The 26,765-nt window shown below is 51.9% G+C and overlaps 1 protein-coding gene across 5 annotated transcripts in view; it reads right to left on the bottom strand.

Moving 5' to 3' along the window:
* Positions 1–7,320: 7,320 nt before the first annotated feature.
* KIF1B (kinesin family member 1B) overlaps positions 7,321–26,765 on the bottom strand; it is a 147,098-nt gene continuing 127,653 nt past the window's right edge. For all 5 annotated transcript variants that reach the window (XM_058674961.1, XM_058674930.1, XM_058674937.1 and 2 more), the window contains 13 exons: positions 26,529–26,613; positions 24,728–24,833; positions 18,701–18,815; positions 18,031–18,164; positions 17,206–17,267; positions 14,629–14,774; positions 14,282–14,521; positions 11,615–11,686; positions 10,198–10,319; positions 8,982–9,131; positions 8,107–8,299; positions 7,842–7,960; positions 7,321–7,416 (listed from right to left, as the gene is read on the bottom strand). In XM_058674961.1, coding sequence (XP_058530944.1) covers positions 7,374–7,416; positions 7,842–7,960; positions 8,107–8,299; positions 8,982–9,131; positions 10,198–10,319; positions 11,615–11,686; positions 14,282–14,521; positions 14,629–14,774; positions 17,206–17,267; positions 18,031–18,164; positions 18,701–18,815; positions 24,728–24,833; positions 26,529–26,613 — 1,587 coding nt within the window. In that variant the 3' untranslated portion in view covers positions 7,321–7,373. The remainder of the gene's footprint in view (positions 7,417–7,841; positions 7,961–8,106; positions 8,300–8,981; positions 9,132–10,197; positions 10,320–11,614; positions 11,687–14,281; positions 14,522–14,628; positions 14,775–17,205; positions 17,268–18,030; positions 18,165–18,700; positions 18,816–24,727; positions 24,834–26,528; positions 26,614–26,765) is intronic.

Raw genomic sequence — 26,765 nt, 5'->3', positions numbered from 1 at the left:
TGCCTTGCAAATAAACAGATGACATTTACACAAATCAATCAATCCCTTTCATTGACTCCCACCTCTTGCAGGAGCCTTGTTTCTCCGAGAGAACTGTCTGTCCTCTTCCTCCCACTTCCTCTTTGGCCTCATGCACACAGGCTCTCCTCGGCAGCACCCACCAACATGCTCAGATCGCCGCCAGCTGCCTTGCTAGGGCAGGGCTGCTCCTGAGAGCTTGGAAGGTACCCGAGGGCAGGAGGGCACAGGCCTTTCCTCCTCCCCGTCAGAGCCTTCAGGGCACACTGCACCAACTGCTCCTCTGTATTCAGTTCAGCTCTGGCCGCCATGGACTCTGATGCAGTGACTCAGCACAAGGGAGCTGGCTGTGAAACAAAAGAATTTTGTGCGAGCAGTGCCCCATGGAAGATCGGTACTAGAAAATCTGTTTCCTGCAGATGTGGGCCACAGCCTTCTGGAGCGCTTTGATTGGTGACACAGCAAATTATTTGGGTCTCCCATTCTGCCGTAATCTTCATTTTGTGATGGGTTCTGAGAGGCTGGTGCAGTAGCATGGCAGCCTAATCCTCCACCTGTAGCACCAGCATACCATATGGGCACTGTTTATGTCCTGACGGCTCCACTTTCCATGTAGCACCCTGCTTGCGGCCTGGGGAAGCAGTGGAGGATGACCTAAAGCCTTGGGCTCCTGCACCCATATGAAAGACAAAGAAGAAGCTCCTGGCTTTGGGTTGGCTCAGCTCTGGCCATTGCGGCCACTTGGGGAGTGAACCAGCAGATGGAAGATCTATCAAATCTCCCTCTTATTTAAGAGGTATGAAAGGAATATACTTTTTAAAAAATGTACAAATCATGCGACTCTACTACTCAAGCACCTTCACAGGCCTCCACATCCCTCCACTGTTTGATTTCCACATCCTACCCTGGTCCCCAGGCCACTGCGCTCCTGGCTACCTGCTGACATCCTGGTTGCTCTCCCTCTTCTGGGCTCTGTGTGCACACTGTGCCTTTGGAACCTCCTGAGGACACCACTGCCTCGCCGGCCTCGTCCCGCTCCTCAGCCCTCTCTGTCCAGGAACTGTGTGCCTTACTCTGTCCTTTCATTCTGGGTTGGCTCCAAAATATCTTTCCCATTCCTCGCTTGCCTTTTATTGGGTTTTGTTTTGCTCTGTACTTTTCACCACCTGCTGTTAAGGTCCATCCTTCCTGCCTGGAATGGGTGGGCGCAGGTGTAGGGTTTTTTGCTCACTGTGGAATCGCTGGCACCCCGGAGCCCCTCGGTACAATGAAGGATGCCGCGGTCTGCCCGAGGCCGGGTTTGCCCAGGCACCCAGGGCACAGATTCCGGTCGTGCTCTGCTCACAGCACGAGTTGGTTAAACCAAGCTGGCACAATGCCTTCTCCAAACTCCTATTTCCACTCTGCACACAGGTCGATGTTTAACGAGAGGCTTCAAGAGGAACCTGACAAATCTTCCAGGTAGAAGAGCCACTAACGTATGTGGGAGGAAACCACTTTTCTTTCTCCTTTTTTATACTTTAGTATTTATTACAAAGGCGAGGAGGCTGCAGACCTTTGGGAGTCTTTGATTACAATGGAGAGGGTTGGGGTTGAGGGAAAGGCGGGTGAGATAAATGCTTTCATTTTCCCTCCTGTGTCTGCTGGGTCGGGGGGATGCACTACTCCTTGCTGTCAAACTACAGCAGTGCCGGGGGATGGAGTTGGTCATTTGATGTCACCATTGAGACCCAATGGGGAGAAGAATGTTCCAAGGACATTACCTGAGTGGTCTTCATTATTTTGACAAGTTGCCAGCTTTGTTGCATCAGAGGTGAGGAATTCTAGGGGCTGTTGGCCGTCCTTGTCTACCTCCATGTGCTCACAAATCTAGGTGCTGGCTGTACAGCCTGGCCTGGAGTGTTGTTCAACCTGCCCTTCTTATGCTTTGAAGAGGCACTCGAGGTCCTCTGTTGGCTCAGATGAGCTGGCTGTCTTATCTTTAGTGTGTATCCAGGTATGTTCTCTGTTGCACAGGTGTCAGAAACTGAGGTGGTCTAGCCTTGCAACCTGCGATCCGGGATTGGACCACATGTCTGAGATTTTTCCTGAGGTCGGGGATCAAGCATGATGGTTCTGTTGCGGACTGCCCTAAAAGCCTTCCCTGGGAGGTTCCCAGACCTGGCTCTCACGTGCGCTAGCTGGTGTAGGGTCAGGTTCGGCCTGTTCCCTTCACCAGCCAATACACTTACTGTTGAGAACAACTGGCTGGCCAGTCCTGCTCCCCACACCAACTTTCAGAACTGGTGGGTGCTGCACCTAACCTCATCCCAGCCTATCCCCTGTCCAGCTCAAGCACACACAGTGGAGTGCTGCGGTCTAGCTGGGGTAACCCTGAAGAACCACCAGACCTGCCCCCAACCCTGGTTTCTGTACATGATGGTGGGTGCTGCAGTCCAGCCCAGTCTGGCCCACTCCCAGCCTTGGGTCTTGCAAGCACTAGCAAAAAGTTCAGTTCAGCAGGAGCCTCCCCAAAGTTCCCCTACTAAGGCTGCCCTCAGCTCTGATCTTCACCCTTGCTGGGTATTGCTGCCCAACTTAGCATGGCCTACCTGCAGCCCCGGCACTTGCTGGTAGGTGGTATGACCTGGTCTGGACTGGCCTGACCCCAGTCCTAACTCTTGCCAGCAGGTGCTGCAGCCCAGCCTAGTCCAGCCCACCTCTAGCTCCAGCTGTGTGTACTGGTGGGTGCTACTGCCTAGTAGGGGCAACCTGAAGAACCCCTACCAGGGCCACCTCCATGTTTGATTCCCACAGGTACTGGTGGGTGTGGCAACTCATGCCAGTGTGGCCCATCCCCAATCCGTTTTCATAGGTGTTGATGGGTGCTGCGGCTGGCCCACTCTGGCCCCAGCTTTCATGCATATGCTGGCAGGCACAGTAGTCTAGTTGGAATGACCCCAGACCTGCCGTGGGTGCTGCAGCCTAGCTTGGCCTGGTCCGCTCCCAGCCCTGGCTTCTGTGCACACTCCAGGGAGGTCCTCTAATATGCCCCCTCTCATCTTTTTCCAACTGCCCGCTGGTACAGTAGTCTGGTCTGTGAAAGCACGCAGAAATCACCCTATACATGTCAAATAAGCCCTCAGTGGCCCCCATTCTGATCTGTCCTCAGACCCCTTCTGTGTGACACGATGGGGCTCCTGGTTGGGGTGGTGCCTGCAGTGGTGTGGTGTGGTGGGCACCCAGCCACCAGCTGGGTGGGATGGGAAAGCTCTTGCAAAGATACAGCGTCCCAGCATCTCTGAGTATGCGCAAATCTGTTCTGAATACAGAAAGGAACGTCTAGGTCAGACACCATGGCTTTTGAAAAGAAAGCATTATCTTCGCAATAGGAGAAACACATCCTGATGATTCGTCTGCCTAGGGCGCAGGGACAAACACGACAAGTGTCTGAGATGCACTTGTTCTGCCTTTATTAGTGGTCCCTCATTCCCTAACAGTTCTGTGGTGCAAGTTTCCACACACAGATGTCTGCACTGCACAACTAGGGCTGTGCAGCCAAAGGACCCAGGTTAGTACAAATACGAGAACTGTATTTACAATCTGTATACTCAAGCTCCCAACATCAGATCGTATTTACAAAATAAAACATGAAAATGAAAATCCCCAACCAATCATGTACATTGTTGCTAATGTGCTCAGCTCCATGGGGGAGGTGGGTTGCAAAGTCCTTGGTTCGGAAGGCCACTTACGCTTCACGAGCTCGCGGGAGGGCGCGAGGACGGGACGAGAGACTTGCGTCTTGACAAGGACTTCAGAGCCACGGGGTCTAGGACGATGCCTGACACACGAGGAGGCTGGTGGAGCCCTCAGGTGACTGATGTGACAAGTGGCATGGAGACAACAAATGAACTCGAAGACATGAGCGACAGCACATAGCAGCCAGGGCCCGACAGGAGACTGCCCTCAGCTCGGACAGCCCGTCTGTGGGTTTGTAACATGAACTTTTAATCAGCTCTAATTTCTTCCTTTACATGACTGATGGCTTTTCTAAGGTTTTCAGCTCAAATTCTAATTTCATAAATGGTCTTTTGAACAGCAGCAGCAACCCATCTCTCGGCGGACACATCAGTTTTCCCAGGCAGACGCAGAAAATGTACGCATGTGCCCCCCTTAGGCTGCTGTGGCCCTCACACCCCCTCACACCCAGGCGAGTCCTTCAGCCACAGAGAGGGGGTTAGGGGAGCAAGGGCACGCAGGGGGACAGGAGCAGGGCATGTCAGCGCCTCTGCACGTACTTCCGCAGGCCCTCTGAGAGCAGTACACAGTTAGTCTGTTCTTAGTAAGGAGCAGGTTAACATCACAGCTTAAAAAGGAAATCCAGAGGGTACGGAAACACTCAAGTCAGTTCATACGCAAGCCCAACCCTGTGCAGGGGAAGCCCGGGAGAACGCAACCTGGGGGCAGAGTACCTGAGTATGCCCTGCCAAAGCCACACGCACGCACCCCCACCCATGCACTCCCACACACATGCACTCCCCTGCACACACACGGACACCCATGCACTCCCACACACATGCCCCTTGCACACCTGAACGGCTCTGGAAGACTGCCAGGACAGTCCTCTTGCTATCAGAAAGCTTCCATTTCCTTCTTCCTCTTAAGCAAACAAGGAACCTTCTGGAATCTGAGTGGCTCTAACAGTCCTGGCTGCTGTGGAACTCCACTCAATGACACTCATTTTCCAGTTGGGGTAGCTCGGCTTCCCTGGCCTGTGCCTCACTGAGCAGTGGCTGGTTGCAGGGCCCACTGGCCTGCAGAGGCCGCCCTGCCTGCCTCTGGGTGCAGGGCTGGCTGGCCCGCAGGGGGCCTGAGAGCTGGCTGACTCCCAGGCAGCTGCAGAGGCAGGGCAGGTGACACTCCGCTTCGAGGCGGATTTTGTGAGGCTGTGTTTAACTCTGGCGGAAGAAAAGCAAGTGGCCGTTGGGAGGAGGAGATTTTTTTATTAGCATTTATTTTTCTTTAATTCATATCACTCATGCACTTCATTGCCTTATTAAAGGAGTGCTTTCAGAAAAATTAAATTTAAAAATAGTCAAAATTAATGTAATAGAAGTAAAAGTCACCTTAAAAGGTGGTTCCTGTGAAGGTTGGACTTCTTTGCTTTTTCGTCACTGTGGCTGCAGCCACAGCCTCCTCAGAGCAGTTTCCTCAGCCACTGTCCCACAGTGCCACCTCACGACCCGTGTCAGTTCCATGTTGGAAATGTGCCCCTAGAAAAAGCGGGCACTTGGAGTGGTCTGCGTCTGGTAGCCACGCTTTTCCTTGTGTGTGGGTGCACACCTGCCTGGGTGTCCCTGTAGGACACGATGTTCCCCACTCGGGCACGCCGTGTGCAGCCAATGCAGTGTGGTGTGTCTGAGTGTCTTACACTTCCAAAGCAAAGACGTTCCCGCCAGTGTGGAGTCAGAGGACATGCCAGAGGCCCTGCAGGGTGCCACAGCCCCTCGCACCCCCTCCGCCTCCCACCTCCCCACGTGGGTCCTAAGAGCAGCATCGAGAGTGATTCACTTGCAAAGCAACCTTCTGCAAGGAGATCTGATTCTAGGCCAGCAGTGCCTCTCGACACAGACAGGCTGGCTGGACATGTGTGGTCTGCAGAGGGCATACTGTAACCATGACACAGGAGGAAACTCCCAGCTACGTTAAACATGCATGCCTGCTTAGGAAGCAAAGAACTAACTGTTACGGACTCGTGGTTTTGGGAGCAGACAACAGTGTCTACAGATCTAGCCCAAGCTGTCGCCGACTTCCGGTGAGGAGGGTGTGTGAGTCACGGGCATCAGGACGCTGCGCTTCGGCATGTGCTGCCTCCTCCTGGCGCAGAGAACCCCAGCAGCAGCTGCAGCCCGGCCCTTCTGAAAGGAGCCGCCTCATGAGCTGGACACAAGGACAGAGCCCTGGGCAGCGCAGGGCAGAACACCCCCAGCCGCCCAGGGTCCAAGCCATCTTGGTGCCTTCTGTGGGTGTCAGGGGTGGGGCAGCAGATCCCCTCTGGAGGCCAGGGCGGTGGTCAAACTGGGGAGCAGGGGAAGTCAGGATGGCATAAAACCACTCCGGGAAGCTGGTACCCCGGGAGCCCTGTTCTGCCCATGCCCATCCTGGAAAATTCACTGATGGCAAAGAAAAAGGCATCTCAGCGGAGAGCTTCCTCCACTCTTCTGGGGCAACCACTCTGAGCTAGATGGAGGGGGCAGGAGAGGAGGAGTTCCAGGCAGGGGACAGTGCCAGCCCCAGGGACGTGTGTTTGATTTTGCCTGGAGTGGGGGCGGGATGGGGGCAGAGGGGGCGACAGCTGCCACGCCTGCTTCTTCATGAGTTGGGGGGTGGCACGCGTCCCTGCAGGCGGCCACGGGTTTGGAGGCAGGCTTCCCAGCAGACACTCAGAGAGGAGTGACACCATCTCAGAGGTGCCACCCAGCACGTCAGTTCTAAGATCGGCCAGAGCCATCACGCCAGGCCCCCTTGGCAGACTTGTGTGACACTATACTAACTAATCCATGGCACCGCTGCCAGCGGCCAGGCAGAACAGGACGCTGTTGAAGAGCAGGGCAGTGGGCAGAGACCCCGTGGAAGGGGTCACAGGCTCCCACTGCCCACTGCCCACTGCCCGGTCCATGGCCTCTCAAGTCCTCTTTCTAGTGCCAGGAGTGCAGCAGCCAGTAGCCCGGGCCATGCAGGTCTCTCTTTTCCCTTCCACTGAGGAACATTCCATGACTATGCTCTAAGGAAGTCCAATTTTGACTGGCTCACGGCAGCCTTGTCCCTGAACAGAGGTGCAGGAAGTGGCCATGGCAAAAAGAGATGGGGCGGGGGAGGAGGAGGTTTTGTTCTCTCAGGTTCTTACAAAGCTGGACGTGTCCTTCCTTAGTCTCTCAGCCCTCCAAGAACCATGACAGTGACGGCACAGAGGAAAGAAGCACGAGTCATTTGTTGCCTTGGAACACAAAGGTCTCCAAAGCCAGCAGGACAGACATTAGAGTGGTGGTGAGGCAGACCTAGCGTACAAGAGGAAGCCAAACGACACCAACAATCATGCGGAAAGCCATCAGTCCCCTCCGGGGCGTCCTGTGCGTGTTGTGTGTCTGTGTGTGAATCTTGTTCCTTTTGTTGGGCCACATGCTACTAACACGAGTCTCAGCACTGAAGAACGAACACAGGGCAGTGGCCACGGCACACGCGAGCTGGCACCAGTGGGGGCGAGGGGGCAGCAGTGAAGCCACAGGTGACACGGGAGAACCCAGCAAGAGAAACAGAGAGAGAGAGAGGTAACACTTTCTTTATCACCCGAGGCGAGTGAGGGCCCCCGCAGTCGCTCAGTACTTCAGCTGGCTTGGGCATCTGCGGGAGAGCTTAGACCTGGGGCGACAGACGAGGGGCAGAGTTAGAACTTGGGATTGGGGGCTCCTCTCCTCACAGCCCTTTCCTTGGCAGCTTCCTCCAACTGGGCACAGCAGGCCCAGGTCTCCAGGGCCTCTGGAAATGCCAGTATCTCAGGCCCCTCTGAGGACCTGAGGCTGAAGCACAGGGCACTCAGACCTTCTATCTACTCAGACCCCCTGAGCCCCTCTGCAGGCCTCTGCAAGAGGAAAAGAGGGGGTTCACCCCTGCAATGCAGCCAAGTCTCCCCTGTAGCTGGGGACACAGCTGCTCTCCTACAGCCACACCTCTGCATCTGTCTCTCCTCCCCTCACTTTCAAACCCTTTACAACACTGTCCTTCCTCTTTGCCTGGCTAGCCCTGAGGCCAAGGACTAGCAGAGCAAGCAGAGGACAACTTCCCACCTTATTGTGCCAGCAAGAAGTGGGTTAAAGGCGTACAGCCAGTCGTTCATGTCCTTGTCGCTGAGTGCCTGCAGAAGGACCCCGCGGTGTTTTGTGCACACGACAAAGGTGTTGGGTGTCTGGAAGGAACACAGACAGAAAAGAAGTGACTGCAGGGACCACCCGGCCATGTCCACAGGACACACAGCACTGCGTAAAGGAGCCGTTCCACAGCAGAAGGAATGGTGTAGGTGGCAATGGAAATCCAAGGCAGGGAAAGGCTCACCTTCACCATGGCCTGCTGGTCCTCGCTGTACTCCACCTGTGCCGTGGACAGGTTAATGATCCCACGCTCCACTGGGTCCTTATCACTGTTATAGATGAAGACATAAGGGCGACGGACCACGACAAAGTGTTTAGCCCAGTTGCTGGATAGCGGCTCCTTGAAATGCAGGTATCCTTTCTTCGAGACCACAGAGCTAAAAGAGACAGCCCCAAAGCTTTTCACAAAAAGGCAATAATGACGTGCTGAGGACCAACAAAAAATCTCTCCCACGTCAAGGCTCCAGGTTCCACCAAGCAGGCGAATGACCCGTGGCAGCAGGGTCATTTGTGAAGCTGAGAGCCCTTGGCACCACAAGCGGCTGTCCCAGGCAGGAGAAGCACGAGGGAGGGGCACAGCTGAGCCCCTCCCTCCTCAGATCCAACACACGTTAGATGGAGGCAAGGGTGGCGGCACAGCACCATCTTGGAGTGCCAGTTCAAGTCCTGGCTACTGCCCTTCCAATCTGAGTATGTGTGCTGCTTCCAACACAGCTTCCTGGCCATGCACCTGTGAGGCAGTGGAGGGCAGCACATCCCTGTGGGCATCCTGCATGGAGCTCCTGGCTTCTGGCTTCAACCTGGCCCAGTCCTGGCTGTCAGGCATTTGCAAAGTGAATCAGCAGATGGAGGATCCCTCTTCCCCCTCCCTCCTTCCTTCCCCTCTCCTTCTCCCTGTTTCTTTGCCTTTTAAATAAACGATGACTGTTGAAACAATAATCCCAAAATAATGCATTTTTTAAGGTGTGCTAGACCGCATATACAACATCATAGAGGAGCTGGAAGTGAGTGACTCGTGTTGGTGTTATACCTGGTGCTTGTGGTCAATGCAGTACTCACCCAGGTCTAATTTCTTCAATATCTGGAACGAGATTGAGAAATTCATGTTTTCCCGCTCGGGCCAAATAGGGCGTTTCCACCACTGGGATAATCTGAAACTGCTCAAATTCCGGGCATGGACTAGAGGCCCGCGAATTAGCTTCTGGGGTCCTTGAAGAGAGAGAGGTTTAAGGTTGGACAGAGGCCCAGGGGCACCACCGTCCCTGCAGCGGGAACATGAGGTTTCTCCCTGGATGTTGGCTGTGAGCTTGGCTGGCGAGTGCTCAGCAGAGGACAAGCCGCCATCACCAAGTCCACGCTGAACTTCCCAGGTGTCCTCCTTCAGGAGTTATAGGGGGTGGCCACCGATGACCACTGAGGCTGTCTCCCTTCCTGTTTGAAGCCTCAAAAACCCAGCTGGGTGTCAGCTTCTCTGAGCGTGCTCCCTAGCGGCCAGGTGGCTGTCTGGGAATCTGTTAGAGAACCCTGATGGGGTGGGCTGTCGGTGCCTAGTCCCAGCGGGCAGAGGTGCCCTGCTGACTCGGCCCAGTCCTATGGGCTACAACGTGAACAGTGAACTCCCACACGCAGCAAGGCATCTTAGAGAAGTGCTGCCTAGGCATGTCTGATTTTTAAAGGCCTGCTTCTTCTACCTTATTATTTCTTGAATTAGGACACATCTTACAGTCAATGGCATGTTGAATTTAGTTGGCTTTCCTTCTCAGTAGCACACAAAATAATCCCTTACATTTGCTGGCACCCTAAATTTAACACAATGGCCGGGCTGTTCCTCTGTCTGCAGCCACATTCAACTGCATCAGGGTTGGCACAGTAAGATGGACAGGTCAGTGCGACCCAGGCGGGTTCTGACAGGTGGCTTCCAGTGTCTGGAGCTGGGCAGGAGTCTGAGAGGGCACTGCCGAAGAGTGACCTGATGGTGGGTCAGAGAACTGAGGCCTAATTTATTGATTTTATTGTGGCATCATTTTCTCTTAAGTCATTTCAAAACATTTTTCCCAAGATGGGGTTTCTTAGGTCTGAAAATGTGACCGCGGTGAGGAGTGGGGGCAGGGACGGAACGACAGACCGAGCCGAAAGGGATGCGGAGGAGCAGCTGAGCAGTGACTCATGGAGCGTCTCTCCAGCCCTGTGCCTCCAACACGTGTGTCACCCCGAGCGGGGGTGGACCCTCTCCTGCCCCTTAGGCTGGCTTTCCTGGTGCAACGGGGGTACTTACTTCTGATCCACGGAGCTGCTCCTTGATTCCACCAGGGAGGGGCAGGTGGAGGAGGGCGTAAGGGTAGCGCTGCTGAAACTGGACACAGAGGCGTCCCGGCCAATCGGAGAGATGTCCGACAGCTGGAAGAACAGAGGCAGCTGGTGAGACCAGGTGGGAGCACGCTGCTCTGGTCCTGCACCACCAGCTCCTGACGGCTCACCACTCCTCCGCCACACGTTCGCTGCATGAAGACGCACAAGGTCTTCAGGCAAAGAAGCCTCTAAGCACAATGAAGAGATAAACAGAAATGAAAGAGAAACAAACCTCTAGATACTTAACAGCCTGAGTGTCCCATCAGGGACCAAGATGATGAGAGGCAAAACTAGCTTATTATACGGCCACTGCCCCACCTGCCCACTCGCACAGGCTGCAGCACCTCTCACGTACATCTGAGCACCCTCCACAGGGCAGGTGCTGGCATCCTAAGAAGAAGGCAGACGCCCTGCCTGCTTGGAGAAGGCGGAGGACAGGCTGGTCCCCCAAGACCTCACAAGGGCTGCGCAGGAAGGCTGTGCTTCGGGATTCGGGAGCTTCTAGCTCCTTTCTGGTTGGGATGGAAGGCAACTCCAAGGGGACAACACTGGAGCAGAAAACTCAAAGCCAAGAGGGGGCCAACCTTGAGCAAAATCTGGAAGGAGGCTGCTCCAGGGCAAGTGCTGGGGCTCGGAGGGCACTCACTGTCAGAGCTCTGGGTCAAGCCCTGGCTGCCATGCTTCCAATCGCGCTCCCTGCCAATGTGTCTTGGGAAAGCAGCCCAAGATAGCCAATGTAGTTGAGTTTGTCCACCCCCTGTGAGATCAGGAAGGAGTTCCTGGTTTCTGGCTTTGGCCTATATTGGAGCAGGTAATTGTGGCCACGTGGGAGTGAATAGTGGCTGGAATCTCTCTCCACCACCTTTCTCCACCTCTCTCCCTCTTCCTTTTAAATAAATGGATAAAAATCTTAAAGAAAAAAAAAATAAAAGAAGGATACTCCAGGCAAAGAAGCAGTCAGTATACACACCCCTTCAGGCAAGGATGAGTGGTGAAGGACCAGCAGGATGGTCAGGCTGATCAGACGGAGTGAGCGAGACTAAAGTTCCCTGAGTGTTCACTTCACACCTTGCTGAGGGCAGCACGACCTCCTGCCACCAAGAACTTAGGCTTTCCTGGGCCCCAGCCCCCAGAACCACATGACACTGCCAAGTAGGCCCCCATGCCAGTCACTCTATCTTCAGAAGTTGGTACTTCTCATCTGAGAAACTACAGTAAATATCACGCTGTTCAAACACAATGCAACGTCCCTCTAAAGCCACTGAAAAGCAGCATCATTTGGGAACAGAAACCTGAGCTGCTGTGGAGAGCTCAAGCACCCACTCACTGCGTGAAGTGCTCACCTTGCAATCGCTGATGCTGCCGTGCACCCGGGTGAATTCTCGGTTGAAAGTGTGGGTGAGAAGCTGCAGGCACTGGAGGAGAGAGGGAAGAGCGAGTCACACGGACCATCACACGAGGCATGGGCAGAAAGGCGGCAAAGGAGCAGAGCCGCTCACGTGCTGAGCATTGGAGAGTGCACTGTCAGCAGTGCCTAGGATGGTGAATCCTGGCATCTAGGCCAAGCTTATTGATAATTCTTACCTATATATTTTATTGTAGAATCAAATAATATTTTTCCCAAAGTAGCTTCAAAATAGTTTCCTATAGCAAGGGAAGTCCAGTACACATCAAGAAAGACAACAGGGAGCAGCACTGTGGAGGCGCAGGGAAGGCCACCACCTGCGATGCCGGCATCCCATGTGAGCAAATGTTTGCCTGCTTGCTCCACTTCCCATCCAGCTCCTGGTAACAGTCAGGGAAGAGCAGGACACGGTCCAAGGCTGGGCCCCTGTCATCCATGTGAGAGACCTGGAAGAAGCTCCTGGCTCCTGGCTCTGGTCTGGCCCGGCCCTAAGGAGTCAACCAGCAGACAGAATGGCTGGCTCCAATTTGCCCTTTCGCTTTGACTTTTAAATAAATAAATAAATTTGTAAAACTTACAAGAAAGATAATAAAACCATATGGATATTTTGAAAAGACTTACGTATTTGGAATTTTTTAAAGACTTATTTGTCTTACTTGAAAGTGTTAGAGAGAGGAAGATGCAGAGGAGAGATCTTCCATCTCTGGGTCTCTCTCCAGACAGACACAATGGCCAGGATTGGGCCACGCCCAAAACAGGAGCCAGGGGCTGCGTACAGGCCTTGCACGTGAGCAGCACGGGCCCAGCCACTTGGGCCATCTTCCACTACTTCTCTCAGGTCTTTAGCAGGAATGTGGATCAGAAGTGTAGTCATCAAGGAATGAAACAGCATCTCTATGGAATGCCAGCAACAGAGGTGTCAGCTTTGCCCACTATGCCACAATGCCAACCCCAAGCAAAGGGATTTAAAAAGCCATTCTAAAGGCTACAAGAGTGAATTACTGCAAATGTCACTGTTTAGAAATGCTAAGAATGCCAAAGCATCCCTCCTCAGACTATTCTGTACTAGAGGTGAGGGGCCTTCTGGGAGGATGCATTTTCCCAAATAAACCGGACCATCATTCCATGAAAACAGAGAGGGAGCCAGTGGAGCAGAGCATGTGTTAAACCGCTGTCTGTGACCCCGCCATCCCCTACCACAGCGTTGGTCTGAGTCTCGGCTTTCTACTTGCACCCTCGCTCCCAGCTCATGCATTTGGGAGGCAGCAGACGAGGGCCCGAGTCCCTGGGACAACGTGACCATGTGCTAGACTCTGATGCAGCTCTGGGCTCCTGGCTTCATCTGGCCCAGCCCGAACTGTTGTGGGCATTTAGGAGGTGAACCACTGGACAGAAGGTCTCTTTGTTTCTCCCTCTCTGTCACTTTTTTTTTTTTTTTTAAGATGGGGAGCAGGCATTGTGGTACGCAAGCTAAGCTGTCTATGATGCTGGCATCCCATGTTGGAGCAATGGTTCAAGCCCCAGCTGTTCCGCTCCAGATTCCCTCCAGGCATGTGGGAGGTGCACACCGACTTTCAGCTTCCTGGCCTAGTCTTGGCTCTTGTTGCCATTTCAGGAATTAGCCAGCAGATGGCAAATAGCTTTCTCTCACTCTCTCTTTCTGGCTTTCAAATAAATAAATCTTGAAAAGCAAATGTTGGTACGACAGTGAAGATGCCTGCCCTCCACTGGGAGTGCCGGGACTCGGTCCTCTTGGCTGCACTCCACAACTCCTGCTTCAGACAGCAGCAAACAAAGGGCCCAGGACCTGGTCCCTGCACCTGTGTGGGAGACACCTGGCTTTGGTGGCCTAGCCCAGCCATAGCCATTCACTAGCTATTGGGGGGTGAGCCAGCAGAGGGAGTTCTCTGTTTCTGCTTTTCAAGTAAATAAAACCTAGAAAAGAAACACAACTCTTCCTGTTTTTATATTTCCTTTTTAGTCAGTTGCTATTTGACGTTCATCCTCAAAGAGCCTGTGTCCTCCTCTTCCGATTTCACTTCCTCTTTGCTCTGTGTGGAAACCATGACTGTCTCTCACGGGACCACTGCACGGAGGGCCCTCTGCACTGCAAATCTATCCTCACAGCCAGAGAAACCTTTCTCTTAAAAACAAAAAAAACTTCATTATTTGAAAGGCAGAGTTACACACACACACACACACACACACACACACACACACACACACACAGAGGCAGGAATGGAGACATTTTCCATTCTCTGGCTCACTCTCCAAGTGGCTGCCGCTGCGAGGGCTGGGCCAGGCCGAAGCCAGGAGCCTGCTGTGCCATCCAGGTCTTCTGCTGCTGTCCCAGACACATCAGCAGGGAGCTGGGTAGGAAGTGGAACAGCCAGGACTCGAACTGGCGCTCATCTGGGATGCCAGTATCACAGGTGGTGGCTGAACCTGCAGTGCCGTAGTGCAGGCCTCTGGGTCCTACTGACTTCCATCTACAGTACTAGCACAGGCTTAAACCAGAGGCCCTTCGAGACAGGCACCGAGAGGGACTCATCAGAAGGCTCGGCAGGTCCTGCCCCTCGGTGGGCAGCGCAGCCAGGGCTCCCACCTTGGTGGCCAGCTCCTTTTCCCGATCCACCAGGCTCTCGATGTCTGCCGAGTCGTAGCCGCTGCTCTCACTGGGGGTGACGGCGCTTTCGAAGGTGGTGCTTGACATCTGCGAGGAGATGCTGGTGGAGGTGCTCAGGGTCCCGCTGCTGAGGCTGGGCGACAGCGAGTCGCTCAGGGACTTGGGCACGCTGTCCCCGAGTCTCTCCCGCAGCAACAGGAAGTGGCGTGTTTTCTCCACCTGTGAAGAGGGACACTGTCGCCTCTGCACACACAGAGCTCACCGAGACCCCGCGGGGGCCAGCCGGAGTGGGGGCGCAGGGTGGAGCCCATGCTGGCGGCCCGTACCTCGTGGAGGAGCTCCAGCTTTTCCAGCTCCCACTGGTGCTCCAGGATGAGGCTGTCCCCACGGGGCCGCCAGCCGGCCAGGTTCTCCTCGCCTCGTACGTAGGCCACCGACGTGTCCAGCACCTTCCTTCTCCTTCTCTGCATGCCTAAGAAAAGGAGAACCACACTTTTCTTAGAGCAGAATGCAGTCCTGATATCCGGTGAGAAGGAATTAGTAACTCCTACCAAACACAGCAAACGAAGTCGGTCTGGTCTCAACTGCAGGGGATTCTGTTTATTCATTTATTTTAAAAAACCATGCCTCTCCCCAAAACAACTCTGATTTTAAAAATTAAGTTTTAAATAGTTTATACACTATGATTCCAAATACATAAAAATACACTCACATGAAGAAAGTGAGAAGAGATGCCCCCTAGCAGGAGCTCAGTGGTAGGTAGGTGACGGCCGGCTTAATCCCCATCACTCCACTAGTTTTTCTTATTATTGCTTTTCAGATTTATTTGAAAAGCAGAGTTATAGACAGTGAGAGAGACACAGAAAGGAGGAGTAAGGGAGGGAGGGAGGGAGGGAGGATGGAAGAGGGTGGGGGTGGAAAGAGGACAGAGATCTTCAGTCGGCTGGTTCATGCTGCCAGTGGCTGCAATGGCCAGTCCAAGCCAGGAGCCTGGAACGCCGTGGGGTCTCCCAGGCGGGTGGTGGGGTATGCAAGCCCTGGGCCATCCTCCACCGCCTTCCCATTAGCAAGCACTTCCCCCTCCACTCCCTGCATGCCAGGAGACGGATCAGAGGTGGAGCAGCCAGACTTGAACCCCAGCTCACATGGGATCCCTGTGTGGCACAGTAAGGTTTAACCCACTGTACCTTAATTCTGGCCCCCTCTATTTGCTTTTTGAAATGTCATACTTGTTTTAAAAGAGAAATACATGAGTTTGGGCTGATTCTAAGAATTGCTGAAGGGACTATGTGGACATTTACAACTAGCTGCTAATAGGACTTGGATCCAATGCAAAGTCATCTTCATTTCTCTAACTCCCCCCTGTAGCTCCATATATGTTTGCTAAAGTGACTCAAACTCACACTAACCAAATGTTATGAGGACGCCTGACTTCTGCTCCCGCTCTTGGTTCCAGACAAAGTGCTGCCGAAGCCCACTTGGCTGCAGGAACTGCACAGCTCACAGACACAGAAACGAACAAGCCTGACTTGTTCATGCGTTTTTGCAAGAATGCAGGCTACTGCCAAAGTCTTTTTTTTTTTTTTTAAGGCAGATTTTAGAGAGAAGGAGATACAGGGAGACAGCTCTTCATCTGCTGGTTCACTCCCCATGTGGCTGCAAAAGGTAGACGCAGGGGCAGGGTCCCAAGGACTTGGGCCGTCCCCCACTGCTTTCCCAGGCCACACGCAGGGAGCTGGGTGGGAAGTGGAGCTGCCGGGATTAGAACCGGCACCCATATCGGATCCTAGCACATGCAAGGCAAGGACTTTAGCCACTAGGCTATTGTGCCAGGTCCTTCCTTATGGAGAGCATTTTGCTTCTGCTGATTTACTCCCCAAGAGACCCAGGCCCGTGAGGGCAGGAGCCTGGAACTCCACTCAGGTCCCCCATTGTGGGTGGAGGGGACCCAGACACTTGGGCCATCTTCTGCTGCCTTGCCAGGCACAAGGATCAGGGGTGGAGGAGCTGGGCTGACACTGGCACTTCCTACGGGATGCCAGTCATTAGCTGCAGCTTACCCTGCTGTGCCAAGGCTGGCCTCTTTACAACTATTTCACACATCAGAAACCAAATTACTGCAACTCTGACTCACCACCACCAAAACCTCACTCGAGGGGCTGGTGCTGCGGTGGAGTGGATTAAATCCCTGCCTGTTGGGCCCGGCGGCATGGCCTAGCGGCTAAAGTCCTCGCCTTGAAAGCCCCGGGATCCCATATGGGCACCGGTTCTAATCCCGGCAGCTCCACTTTCCATCCAGCTCCCTGCTTGTGGCCTGGGAAAGCAGTCGAGGACTGCCCAAAGTTTTGGAACCCTGCACCCGCGTGGGAGACCCGGAAGAGGTTCCTGGTCCCGGCATCGGATTGGCGCGCACCGGCCAGTTGCGGCTCACTTAGGGAGTGAAACATCGGATGGAAGATCTTCCTCTCTGTCTCTCCTCCTCTCTGTATATCCGGCTTTCCAATAACAATAAAATCTTTAAAAAAAAAAAAAAATCCCTGCCTGCGCTCACAGCACCTCAGGCCCTATCACCATCCAGGGAAAGCAGCAGGGGGCAGCCCAAGTGCTAGGGAGCCCTGCCGGCCACGTGGGAGACCCAGCTGGAGTTGCGGCTTTGGCCTGGCAAAGTCCTGGTCATTGTAGCCACTTAAGGAGTGAACCAGCAGATTCAAGATTTCTCTTTTTGTAACTCTGCCTTTTAAATAAATAAATCTTTAATAAAAAAAAATCTGACTTGTAAAACACACCTAGCTCCTATGCGATTTTACACCCATGCCTCCTCAGCTAGACGCTCTGAGATCTTCTGTAATACACTCATAACACACAGCGGTGGCTAAGCACCTCCCCGTTGCCTAAGAACTTACCTGGACTACCTGTGTCTGCTATCTTGCATAAGCTGAGTTCATAAATTCCAGTGACTCGATTGCTATTAAAAATAAAACAATTGTTCAATTTCTTGTAGAACAACAGGTAAACCTCAATTCTTCCTAAATTAAAATACCACCTCCTCTGTAAAAATTGCTACCTATCTGAAGATTTAACTGCAGACACTTCTTATCAGTCACTATTCTATTCCTATTCTAGACTTCACTAGATTTTTTTTTTCCCTGCAGTGAGCTGTTCTCATCTCAATCTTTTGGCCACTGGTGTTTCAACAGAATAAATAAGCTAGAATGAGAAACTGGGAAATTTATAACACAAATACAAAAATTAAACACACATCTAAAAATTCATTTTCTTCCCATAAGACAGAAGAGACGAGAGGGAAAGTCTGACTGTAATAAAAAGACAAACAAATTCTGGGGATTCCGAGGGAAGAGGAACCTTCCTTCCTTTGTATCATTAACAGTCCTAACACTGTGTGCACAAGCATTTACCGTATTATTCTTAGCATATTCTGGTATATCCGAAATATGTACAATAAACCTTATACAGGGGAAATTCCTCTAGTCAACTGTTGTAAATTGTAACGGTGTCATTGGAAAGAATATTCAGTCCCTCCAACACTGTCTTGGAAGAGCTCACAGGTGATATTTCTTCATTCCCTGCTTAACTCAGCCACACCGTGCTAAATGCACTGTATCCCATGACAGTCACGTAACAGTCACCAAAATGGCTCCTTGTGAACTCACTGTGGGCAGCACGCTGGGCACCTCCAAGGGCAGCACATGCTGTGTGCTGAAACTTACGAGTCCGGCGACTTGGAGTAGCCGCTGCCGAACAGGCTGCGCAGCGAGCGCGGCGGGGAGATCCTGGCGTCACGGGAGTAGAAGACCATGCACACGTCCTTGGTAACGACGGCTGGCTGGATGCAGTGGTCCAGCTGCGAGCAGACAGGCAGGGGTGCTGACGCCGCGAGACCTGTGCTGTGAGCCTGCATCCCGGGGCAGCAAGGACTCCCACAGCCACTCAGGGGACACCACATGCAAGATTAGGCTGCATTCCTCAGAGAAATGAGGAATGACTGTCATCCTTGCTTAACAGGTGAGCAAACCGAGGCACGCAGAGAGGAGCAGGCAGAGATGGGGAGCCCAGGGACCTGAACTCAGGCTGGCTGCAGGGGCTGGGCTGTTAACCCCACCAAGCTCTGTTCTTCAGAAACAAGAAGGGGTTTCTGAAAATTGTACATGCTTTCACGAATGCTGAGTAGGCTACTAATGCTGAAGCCTTAGTAAAACAAACAAAAAGCAGATGACTTGACTAACTATAGCCCAGGAACAGAACGTGACATGATCTGAACAGTAAGTAAAGTACAAGCAGATGAAGCAATGTAAGGATGTACTGGCAGGTATGCCAAGAAGAAGCGGGTCTCTGATCGCCCACTGCCCAGGGCTGTGCGCGGCGCCTGGCGTTCCTCACCTCCAGGTAAGCTGACAGGGTCATGTAGATCTTCTCTCCGTAGGGCGTCACTCGGTTCAAGAGAAGGGAGTTATGCAGGGAGCTGTCCCACACAGCCTCAAAGCGGTAGAAGGTTCTACGGACAGAGAGACACGAGGAGTCGCCCAAAAGCAGCTCTAGCGACTACAGTCCCGCTGAGCCCCTCAGGATCCTCCAGGTCCCCTCGAACCACTATTGCAGCCTCTGCCAGGATCCGCACCCAGCGGGGAGCATCGCCCTGGGGAAAAGGGCGCCTCTCCATCCTCTTGCTGCCCCCCCTTAAAGAATATTCAGATGTATTAATTTGCTCTGGTAAATTTTTGATGCGCTTCTGTCTGCCTATGAACGTAAGAATGGTGAACTCTGTCCAAGGGATTAGGATGAGAAGGACAGTGAGGTTGGACAGAGGTGTAAGAAAGAATGAACACGGCAAGTTTCCCTTCGGTCAACACTGAGAGCAGGAAGTCAGCAGGACCGAGCACTGGGGCCTTCCTGCCGTTAGCCGCCTCGAGGTCGTTACCCAGCTCTGCTGAGCCTCAGAAACGCCGCACATGTCCATGGGAGGTGAATGCTGGAAACCTGGGCAGAATTTAAGTCTAGGAGTCTTGATCTAAATACAGTAATAAGATAAACCAGGATTCTTAATTAATGTTTCAGTTAAAAAAAAAAGTGATTTTTTTTAACACCAGACCCTGACAATTATCATTTGATAATTTCCAAGAAAAACTATTTGAAAACCAATCTTATATTTAAATAACAAACTAGAGAGACCAGCGCAAAGGCTGAACTGGTTAATCCTGTCTTCGAATGTTGGCATCCTGTATGGTTGCTGGTTCTAGTCCTGGCTGCTCCACTTTCCATATGGCTCCCAGCTTGTGACCTGGGAAAGCAGCAGAGGATGGCCCAAGTCCTTGCGACCCTGCACTCATGTGGGGGGCCTGGAAGCATATTCCTGGCTCCTGGCTTTGGATCAGCTCGGCTCTGAATGCTGCAGCCACCTGGACAGCAAACGAGCGACAGAGATCTTTCCCTCTCGGTCTCTATAAGATCTACTTTCCCAATAAAAATAATTCAATCTTAAAAAAATAACAACCATAAAATTATTTTAATAAATTCCAACTGACTTTTCTGAACCATTGTGATAAGTGTGGTTTGCTTTTACCACTAGTAAAACACCACAGACCCTGACATTCAACCATCAGTGCAGCCAAGTGTCAGCTGACACTAGCGAGTTAGGGAGTGGTAGCTGCGATGATGTCCAGCTGGCAGCCCGTGCTTCCCTTCTCAGGGAAGACGCTTCCTTTAGCCAGCACCCCTGCCCGCTGCAGAGAGGGCTCACAAGACTGCCCAGAACTCCCTGTACAACACTCAGCCCAACACCTTCCCACGGAGCTTCCCACTGATGCCTTTTCCTGCCTTACCACGGCCAACACCTGCCGCATCCCCTCTCTCAACACAGTCCTATGCTGCTTCTCCCAGTAGAAAAACAGTCCATTTCTGAGCCGGAATGCTTCGGTCATTCCTCACCTTCCAAGGGCCAGTGTACAGATCTGATCCTTTCCCTGCTGTCTTGTCCAAGCAAATGGTACTTCCTCAAATGTCTAGCTTGTGGGCAGTGAGCATGGGCCAAGAAATTCTCCACAAAGGCATCAAAGAAATACAGATTCAACCGATGAGGCAGTCACCAAGCAACCCAAACAGCGACGGAAAGGAGGTAAGAGGAGTAAGAGGAAGCCTTTCCTTGGCACCCTGCAGCCACAAAGCCCTGTTTAGTGCCAGTCTTCACTCGGATTGGTTTGAGGCAATGCTGAGTGTCAGCATGAGCTAGTGTAGGAGCAGTCCTTGAGAACACGGCCATTCTCAGAGCCTCTTCGCACCTCCGCCTTCGGCGGGAACCTGGAACGTGGCTGGCCTGTCTCACTGTAGCAGCTGGACATGGAAGTGAAGTAAGTCCTTTTTCTTAACGTGGGTGCTGCTCTCCAACATAAATCCCTCTCCCAATCCCTGTGCGCCACGAAGCTGCACACCCAACGTGAACACCATCACGGGCCACCACAGGCCACTGTTCACAAACTGAGGTGGGAGCTTGGACTTGCATAGGAAACCTCTGCATATTTCTATCTTATGTTTTCATTTAACTCAAAAAGTGCATGTCACCGGCAGAAGCCTAGCTCATAGAAAGGAAATTCCAATTCCACTAAAACCATCCTGTAGGGGGCAGTGTTGTAGGGTTGCAGGTTGAGGTGCCAGTTATGAGCCCTGGCTGCTCTAGTTCCAATCTAGCTTCCTGATAATGCACCTGGGTGACCAGCGGAAGATGGCCCAAGGTGGGCCTCTGTCACCCACCTGAGAGACCCTGGCGGAGTTCCAGGCTCCTGGCTCCTGGCTGGCCAAGAGCCAGAATATGGTGGACATTTGGAAAGTGAACCAGTAGATGGAAGATCTCTTTCTGCCTGTCTCTCCCTCTGTCTCCGTGACTCTGCCTTGCAAACAAATAAATATAAAATAAAATAAAATATCCCTGAATTGGAACAGCAAGTTTCCTGTCTGTTTTTCTGTGGAGCTGCTGCAGCGCCCTGCTGAGCAACTACCAGAAGCAGGGATTCTTAGTGGCAGGTGTAAGTCACACAGTGACGTGTCCACCACACGAAGCTGCGTGGGGATTCAGGCCTGGCAGTGGAGCGAGCCCTCCGTGACACCTAAGCTGGCTAGAGAGGATTCCCCGGCATGTCCCGAGCGGCAACAGCACCGGGGAAGCAAGAGGTCTGAGGGTGACTACTCTGAAGCAGACAGGCCCTGGGATTTGCTAATGGTGAATAATTTGAAGAACTCTGTGGTCATACTAGCTGGACTCTCTGCAGTGAACCAAGTGGAGCTTGGATCAAGAAACAAAAGATGGATCCCCAATGAAACTGCTAAATATGTCCTGACAATAGGATGCTGGACTTCACACAACTGTCTCTATACAACGTCATGACACACTTAAATAGCACAGTGATGGACTTGTGACTGTTGCTGAAGGACTACACTATTGTTATGGGAGAAAACAGTGGGGGGGATGGGAGGGTGGAAGGGGAAACTCCTGGGCCAATGGAACTGTATCATGAGAAACAAAAATTTTTTAAAAAGGCAATTGAAATAAAAAAAGAATGAAATGCGTTATATCAATAATATTCATCAAACACATAAATAGTTATAATTTTAGACTTACTGGAGTTTCTCCCTAAATCAGAGACAGAGATGAGAAAAACTACCTCTACCACCAAAGCTGGTTTTTTCTTTTCTACTTCAAAAGAACAAAATCAATATAGAAGACAAACACTGACAGGACAAAGAGTCCTCACAGAGACTGCAATCTAATTTGGTTTTCACACCACACAGGAAAAAGCAAAGAAAGTCAACAGTTACGCAAAGCTTCAGCGTGACAAGCCTTTTACACTCTTGACCAAGAGGGGCAGACAGAGAAAACAGAAAACAGGAGAGGAGTGACCGGAGAGCCTAAGAAGGCCTAGTAAGGTTCATGGAAGGAGAGGATGATCCGGAATTGTAAGAACTCTTAAGAAGCTACATGTGAAATTACACCCACACGGGAACACGCCAGGGACAAGGAGAAGACAGCAATCTCCCTCCAGTATAGACTATGCTTTCTAGAAGGCGGGTGCAGGCGACAGGACGCTAAGCTATCAAAGCAATGAAGACATAAAGCATTCTGATAAATTAGAATCTTTATGTGCAAAAACACAAACAAAATACCTAGGAATATCCTTATCAAGAAAGAGCCTGCAAAAAACATAGAAAAGGCTTTTGTTAGTACAGTAAGAAATAAAACAGAGAGAGGGCAAAAGGGGTGAGGGAAAAGACAGAAGGGAAAAATTAATAAAAGGACAAATTTGCTAATATGCAACACAAATTCAGACAGACAGATAACAGAGAGAGAACTCCATGGGACACAGTTTGCTAGAGGGCGTACAACAACGTGCGCCTTTCTTCTGAGACGTCCAGGTAAAGAAAACGCTGCCGCAGAAGGCCATGTGGGTGTTCTGAGCCAAGCTGCCGCCTGTGACGCTGGATCACATGGGAGCCAGTTCAGGTCCCACTGCTCCACTTCTGATCCTGCTCCCTACTAGAGGGACTAGGAACTCAACTGGAAACAGCCCAAGTGATTGGGCTCCTGGACCCGCAGGGAAGAGCTCCTGCCTCCTGCCTTCAGCCTGGCCCAGCTTCCGCAGCTGCAGCCATCTGGGGAGCGACTCAGACAACGTAAGATTTCTCCTTGGCTTTGTGTCTCTTTCTCTGTGACTCTGCCTTTCAAACAACTAAATAAACTCTGGTTCTGCCCCATCCAGGCATGTGGGGAATGAATCAACAGACAGTATGATCACTCTCAAATATATTTCTTACAAAATTAAATAGCTGTTAAGTTTAGGTAGACAAACATGAGAAAAAGAGGGGAATTTGGTGTAGCAGTGAAGCTGTCATTTAAGTCTCTGTGGCTTTACACGGCAGCATCTGATCTCGGAGGGCCTAGGGCTGAACCAGCTCTGCTTCTGACTGCAGCCTCCTGTTAATGTCCATTACGGGTGGCAGCGGGCGACGGGCCACGTGCTCAGGACCCTGCCACTCGTGTGAGTCCTGGACTGAGTGGGCTTCTGCGTGGTTCAGTCTTGGCTATTGCAGGCATTTGTGGAGTGAACCAGCAGATGGAAGATCACGGCCTCTTCCTCTGTCTTTCAAATAAAAATTATTTTTAAAAAGAAGAAAATGATAAAATGTTAATGATAAGTGATCAGAAGTTTATAAGATTTTTTTGACAAGCTTGTGGTTTATGGTCCACCAAACTGAAAACCAGATGGTGAATTATGGCTTAGGTTTTATAAGAAATGCAATCAGAATTCCCTACAGTTAAAGAAAAGGTCTTGGCTGTGTAACAAGATCTTAAGAAATGTGCACATGCTTCGTTGAAACTAAAATGAAAATGTTTAAGGTAACTATAATGATTTTTTTACTTCAGTCAACTTTCAGATGATTTGACTGTTGTTCAGCAGGATAAACTGCTCTGACAAAGCCAATCTGTCTCTGGCGGCTCGGCCCAAGCTCCTGACCTGCTGCTGGGCACGGCCCAAGCTCCTGACCTGCTGCTGGGCACGGCCCAAGCTCCTGACCTGCTGCTGGGCACGGCCCAAGCTCCTGACCTGCTGCTGGGCATGGTCAAAGGACTTCTCACAGTCACCCGAGGCAGGCAGCCGGCAGTGTGACAAACACCATCTTTCCCCATGTGTTATGCTAAACTACTCTAAAAGAAAATTTACGATAGATGTTTCTCATGAATTCCAGCTGAACACTGGCTTCGAATCTCTGTCAGAAGGTGGCCACATGGAGTTGCTGCGGAGCCTGAGAAAGAGATGGTCCCTGATGTCGCCCAGACACCCAAGTATCCCTCTTGGCTCCGCCACTTACATCCTCTCAAACATGCAAAAAAATATGTAAATAAACAAAAAGACAAGCAGAGGTTTGTTTTTCTCCTTCCTATGCAAAACTGTCACACAAGAGAAGAAATTAACCCTGGCCAGAATCAACCAAAAGTAAAAACTAAAAACAATTATTTATAGCAGCCCATCCTGGTCCCCCTCAGACATAAATGGCAAGTCAGTAAGCCCTGAGAATGAGCCCACAGTGGCAGCAGGGAGACCAAATGCCAGAGCCGCACTGGCGCGCTGCAGGACGTGTTCCCGGGGCCTTTCTCCTCAGCGGCCACTGCCCAGGACAGCACTTCCTCTCAGCGACAAGCCTCCGGGGGGCATGTTGGGCTTTCTCAACACTCCACAGCAGACAGAACACTGTCTGCTTCTTTCCTTTTGGTTGGCGCTCAGGGTGGAGGGAAGACAGGTGCAATTCTGAGGTGAGAAGGGAGCTGCTTCCTCAGGGCACCTGGAGTCACTAACTGACAAGGAACGTGGGGTGTCCTGGTCTCCCCACTGGGGCAGACCCCGCATGCGCCTCAGAGCCCACCTGCTCGAGTTGTGGGAGGACTTCAGGTACTTGGCAGAGATGATGTTTAGGGAGAGGATGGCGTCCACGGCGGCCTCATCCACCTCAGGCTTATTCCTAATCCGGCCTACAGGAACAGATCAAGAAACCAGGTATGAGCACATTGATAACCAGATGCATGAACCCAGGTGGCCCACTGTCCTATCTACAGGCTATCCATAAAGATTCAAATTGAACAATACATATACCACTTATGACAATTATGAAATAAACACTGTATCTTGAAATATTCACAGAAGTGAGAATTAGGGTCTGAGTGGGTTAAGCCAAAGGATGGAGATTTAAACTCAGGTGGAAAATGCTGGATTAGCCTGTGGCCTTCTCGTTGACCAGAAGATTCTTTGTACAGTCTCTCACATGCATCGCAGCGCACACTGCCAGCAGCATGGTGTCGCTCCTGAGGGCCGCGTTCCCCTCTGCTCTGGAACCTGCAGCAGCCAGGTATGTGACGGGCCTCCCTGCTGTCCAGCCACCTGATCCTCACTTACCTAACAGTTCCAAAGCCACTGGCTCTATCTCATCGTGCAGCTGTTTTCAGACTGAGCCTAGGGAGACGGCACTGCGCAGGGGGACACGGGACTGTTCTTGCCACCTGGGTAGAGGGGCACAACCCCTGGGTCTGTTTCCTCATCTGTGATGTGATGATTAAACCTTCCAGAGCATTCAGAAAGGCCTCTGGTGCATGGCAAACATTGTCTGACAGTATGTTAAGTAAAATAACAGCCAGATCTCAGAGGGTTCTGCAGAGCAGCCCAGGCCACGCTGCCGCTGCACCCGCCTGAGCATCTCTTCGGCTCTGTAGATTAGTGCTCCCTATAAAATGAAACTTGGAAAGAGCCTGAAAACCACCCAGGCAGGAGTGGTCTCCTTGCTGGGGTCAGTTGTCCACTGAGCCACAAGAAATCTGTGCACAGTACTCAAGGGCCCCCCCAGTTGATGGGGAGAAGGAAGTCTTTATTTTCATAAACCTTAACTGAAAGTTGGCATTTCCTTTCTCATTAAGGAAAGCAATAAACCACAGACAAGAGTAGGAACCCATGCCTCCACATCAGGCAGAAACCACAGAGGTTTCCCCATCACAAGAAGGTAAAATCTTTTTTATTTATCACCATTTTGAAGTGATGGCAACTGGACCTACTGTTGAGGCTTGCTACTGATCGCACCAATACAGGAGAGCTTACATTGCAAATCTGTTTGCTATTTTGACAACTGTACTCCAAATTACTAGTTTCCTTTATTGTCCCACTTGATTTTCTATATCTAAGTACATATTCTGAGGCCTCCCCACCCCCAGGGGTGTCGAGGAAACAGGGGCTCTGATCCTGCCCCCTGTTCTAAGGCTCACACAACTTAGCTAGTAGGCTGGCCGGAGACTCGTACACACAAAGTTGGGTAAGATCAAAGCCTACCCATTTTTCTCAAACCTATGCAGACTCTTTCCCCAAAAGTTAACCCAGTGTTCACGGATCATTCTTGTTACCTTGAGCCTTTTCACACATATTCCTCAAATTACTCTGCACACAAATGCCATCTCTGTCTCTGCCACTGAACAGCAAGCTCCTAGAGGCCCCTCACAGCCTCCGGCACAGACCTCCACGGGAATTAAGCCAGAGACGTGGAGCTCCCAACTCCAGGCCTCCACCTTCACGCTCTCTACTCCCTCCCAGCCCGGCTGTCCTCCCGCAGGGACTGGGCCTCTCAGGAGGCTCCTCAGCAGGGACGTACTCACCCACCACCAGCTCCTCAGCAGGGACGTACTCACCCACCACCAGCTCCCGGACATCCTTCCAGTGCAGCTCACTCCCCTTCTCGTGGATGATGGTCACGGTGATCCTCCGCTGGATACCCTAGAGAACGGGGCAGGATAGCAATGCAGCACCAACCAGCTATCATTTCCCTTTGCTGGCTGCTTTCTGGATTGGACAGTGTGAGGATGGGCAGGCAGGAGAGGTGGGTGTTGCCCACACTGTCATTCCAAACAAAGGGAAGGGTAGGGGTG

The sequence above is a fragment of the Ochotona princeps genome, chromosome 2, assembly GCF_030435755.1.
Source record: "Ochotona princeps isolate mOchPri1 chromosome 2, mOchPri1.hap1, whole genome shotgun sequence".
Classification (NCBI taxonomy): domain Eukaryota; kingdom Metazoa; phylum Chordata; class Mammalia; order Lagomorpha; family Ochotonidae; genus Ochotona; species Ochotona princeps.
The sequence above is the reverse complement of the archived record's forward strand: the minus strand, read 5'-3'. Positions and strand labels throughout refer to the sequence as shown.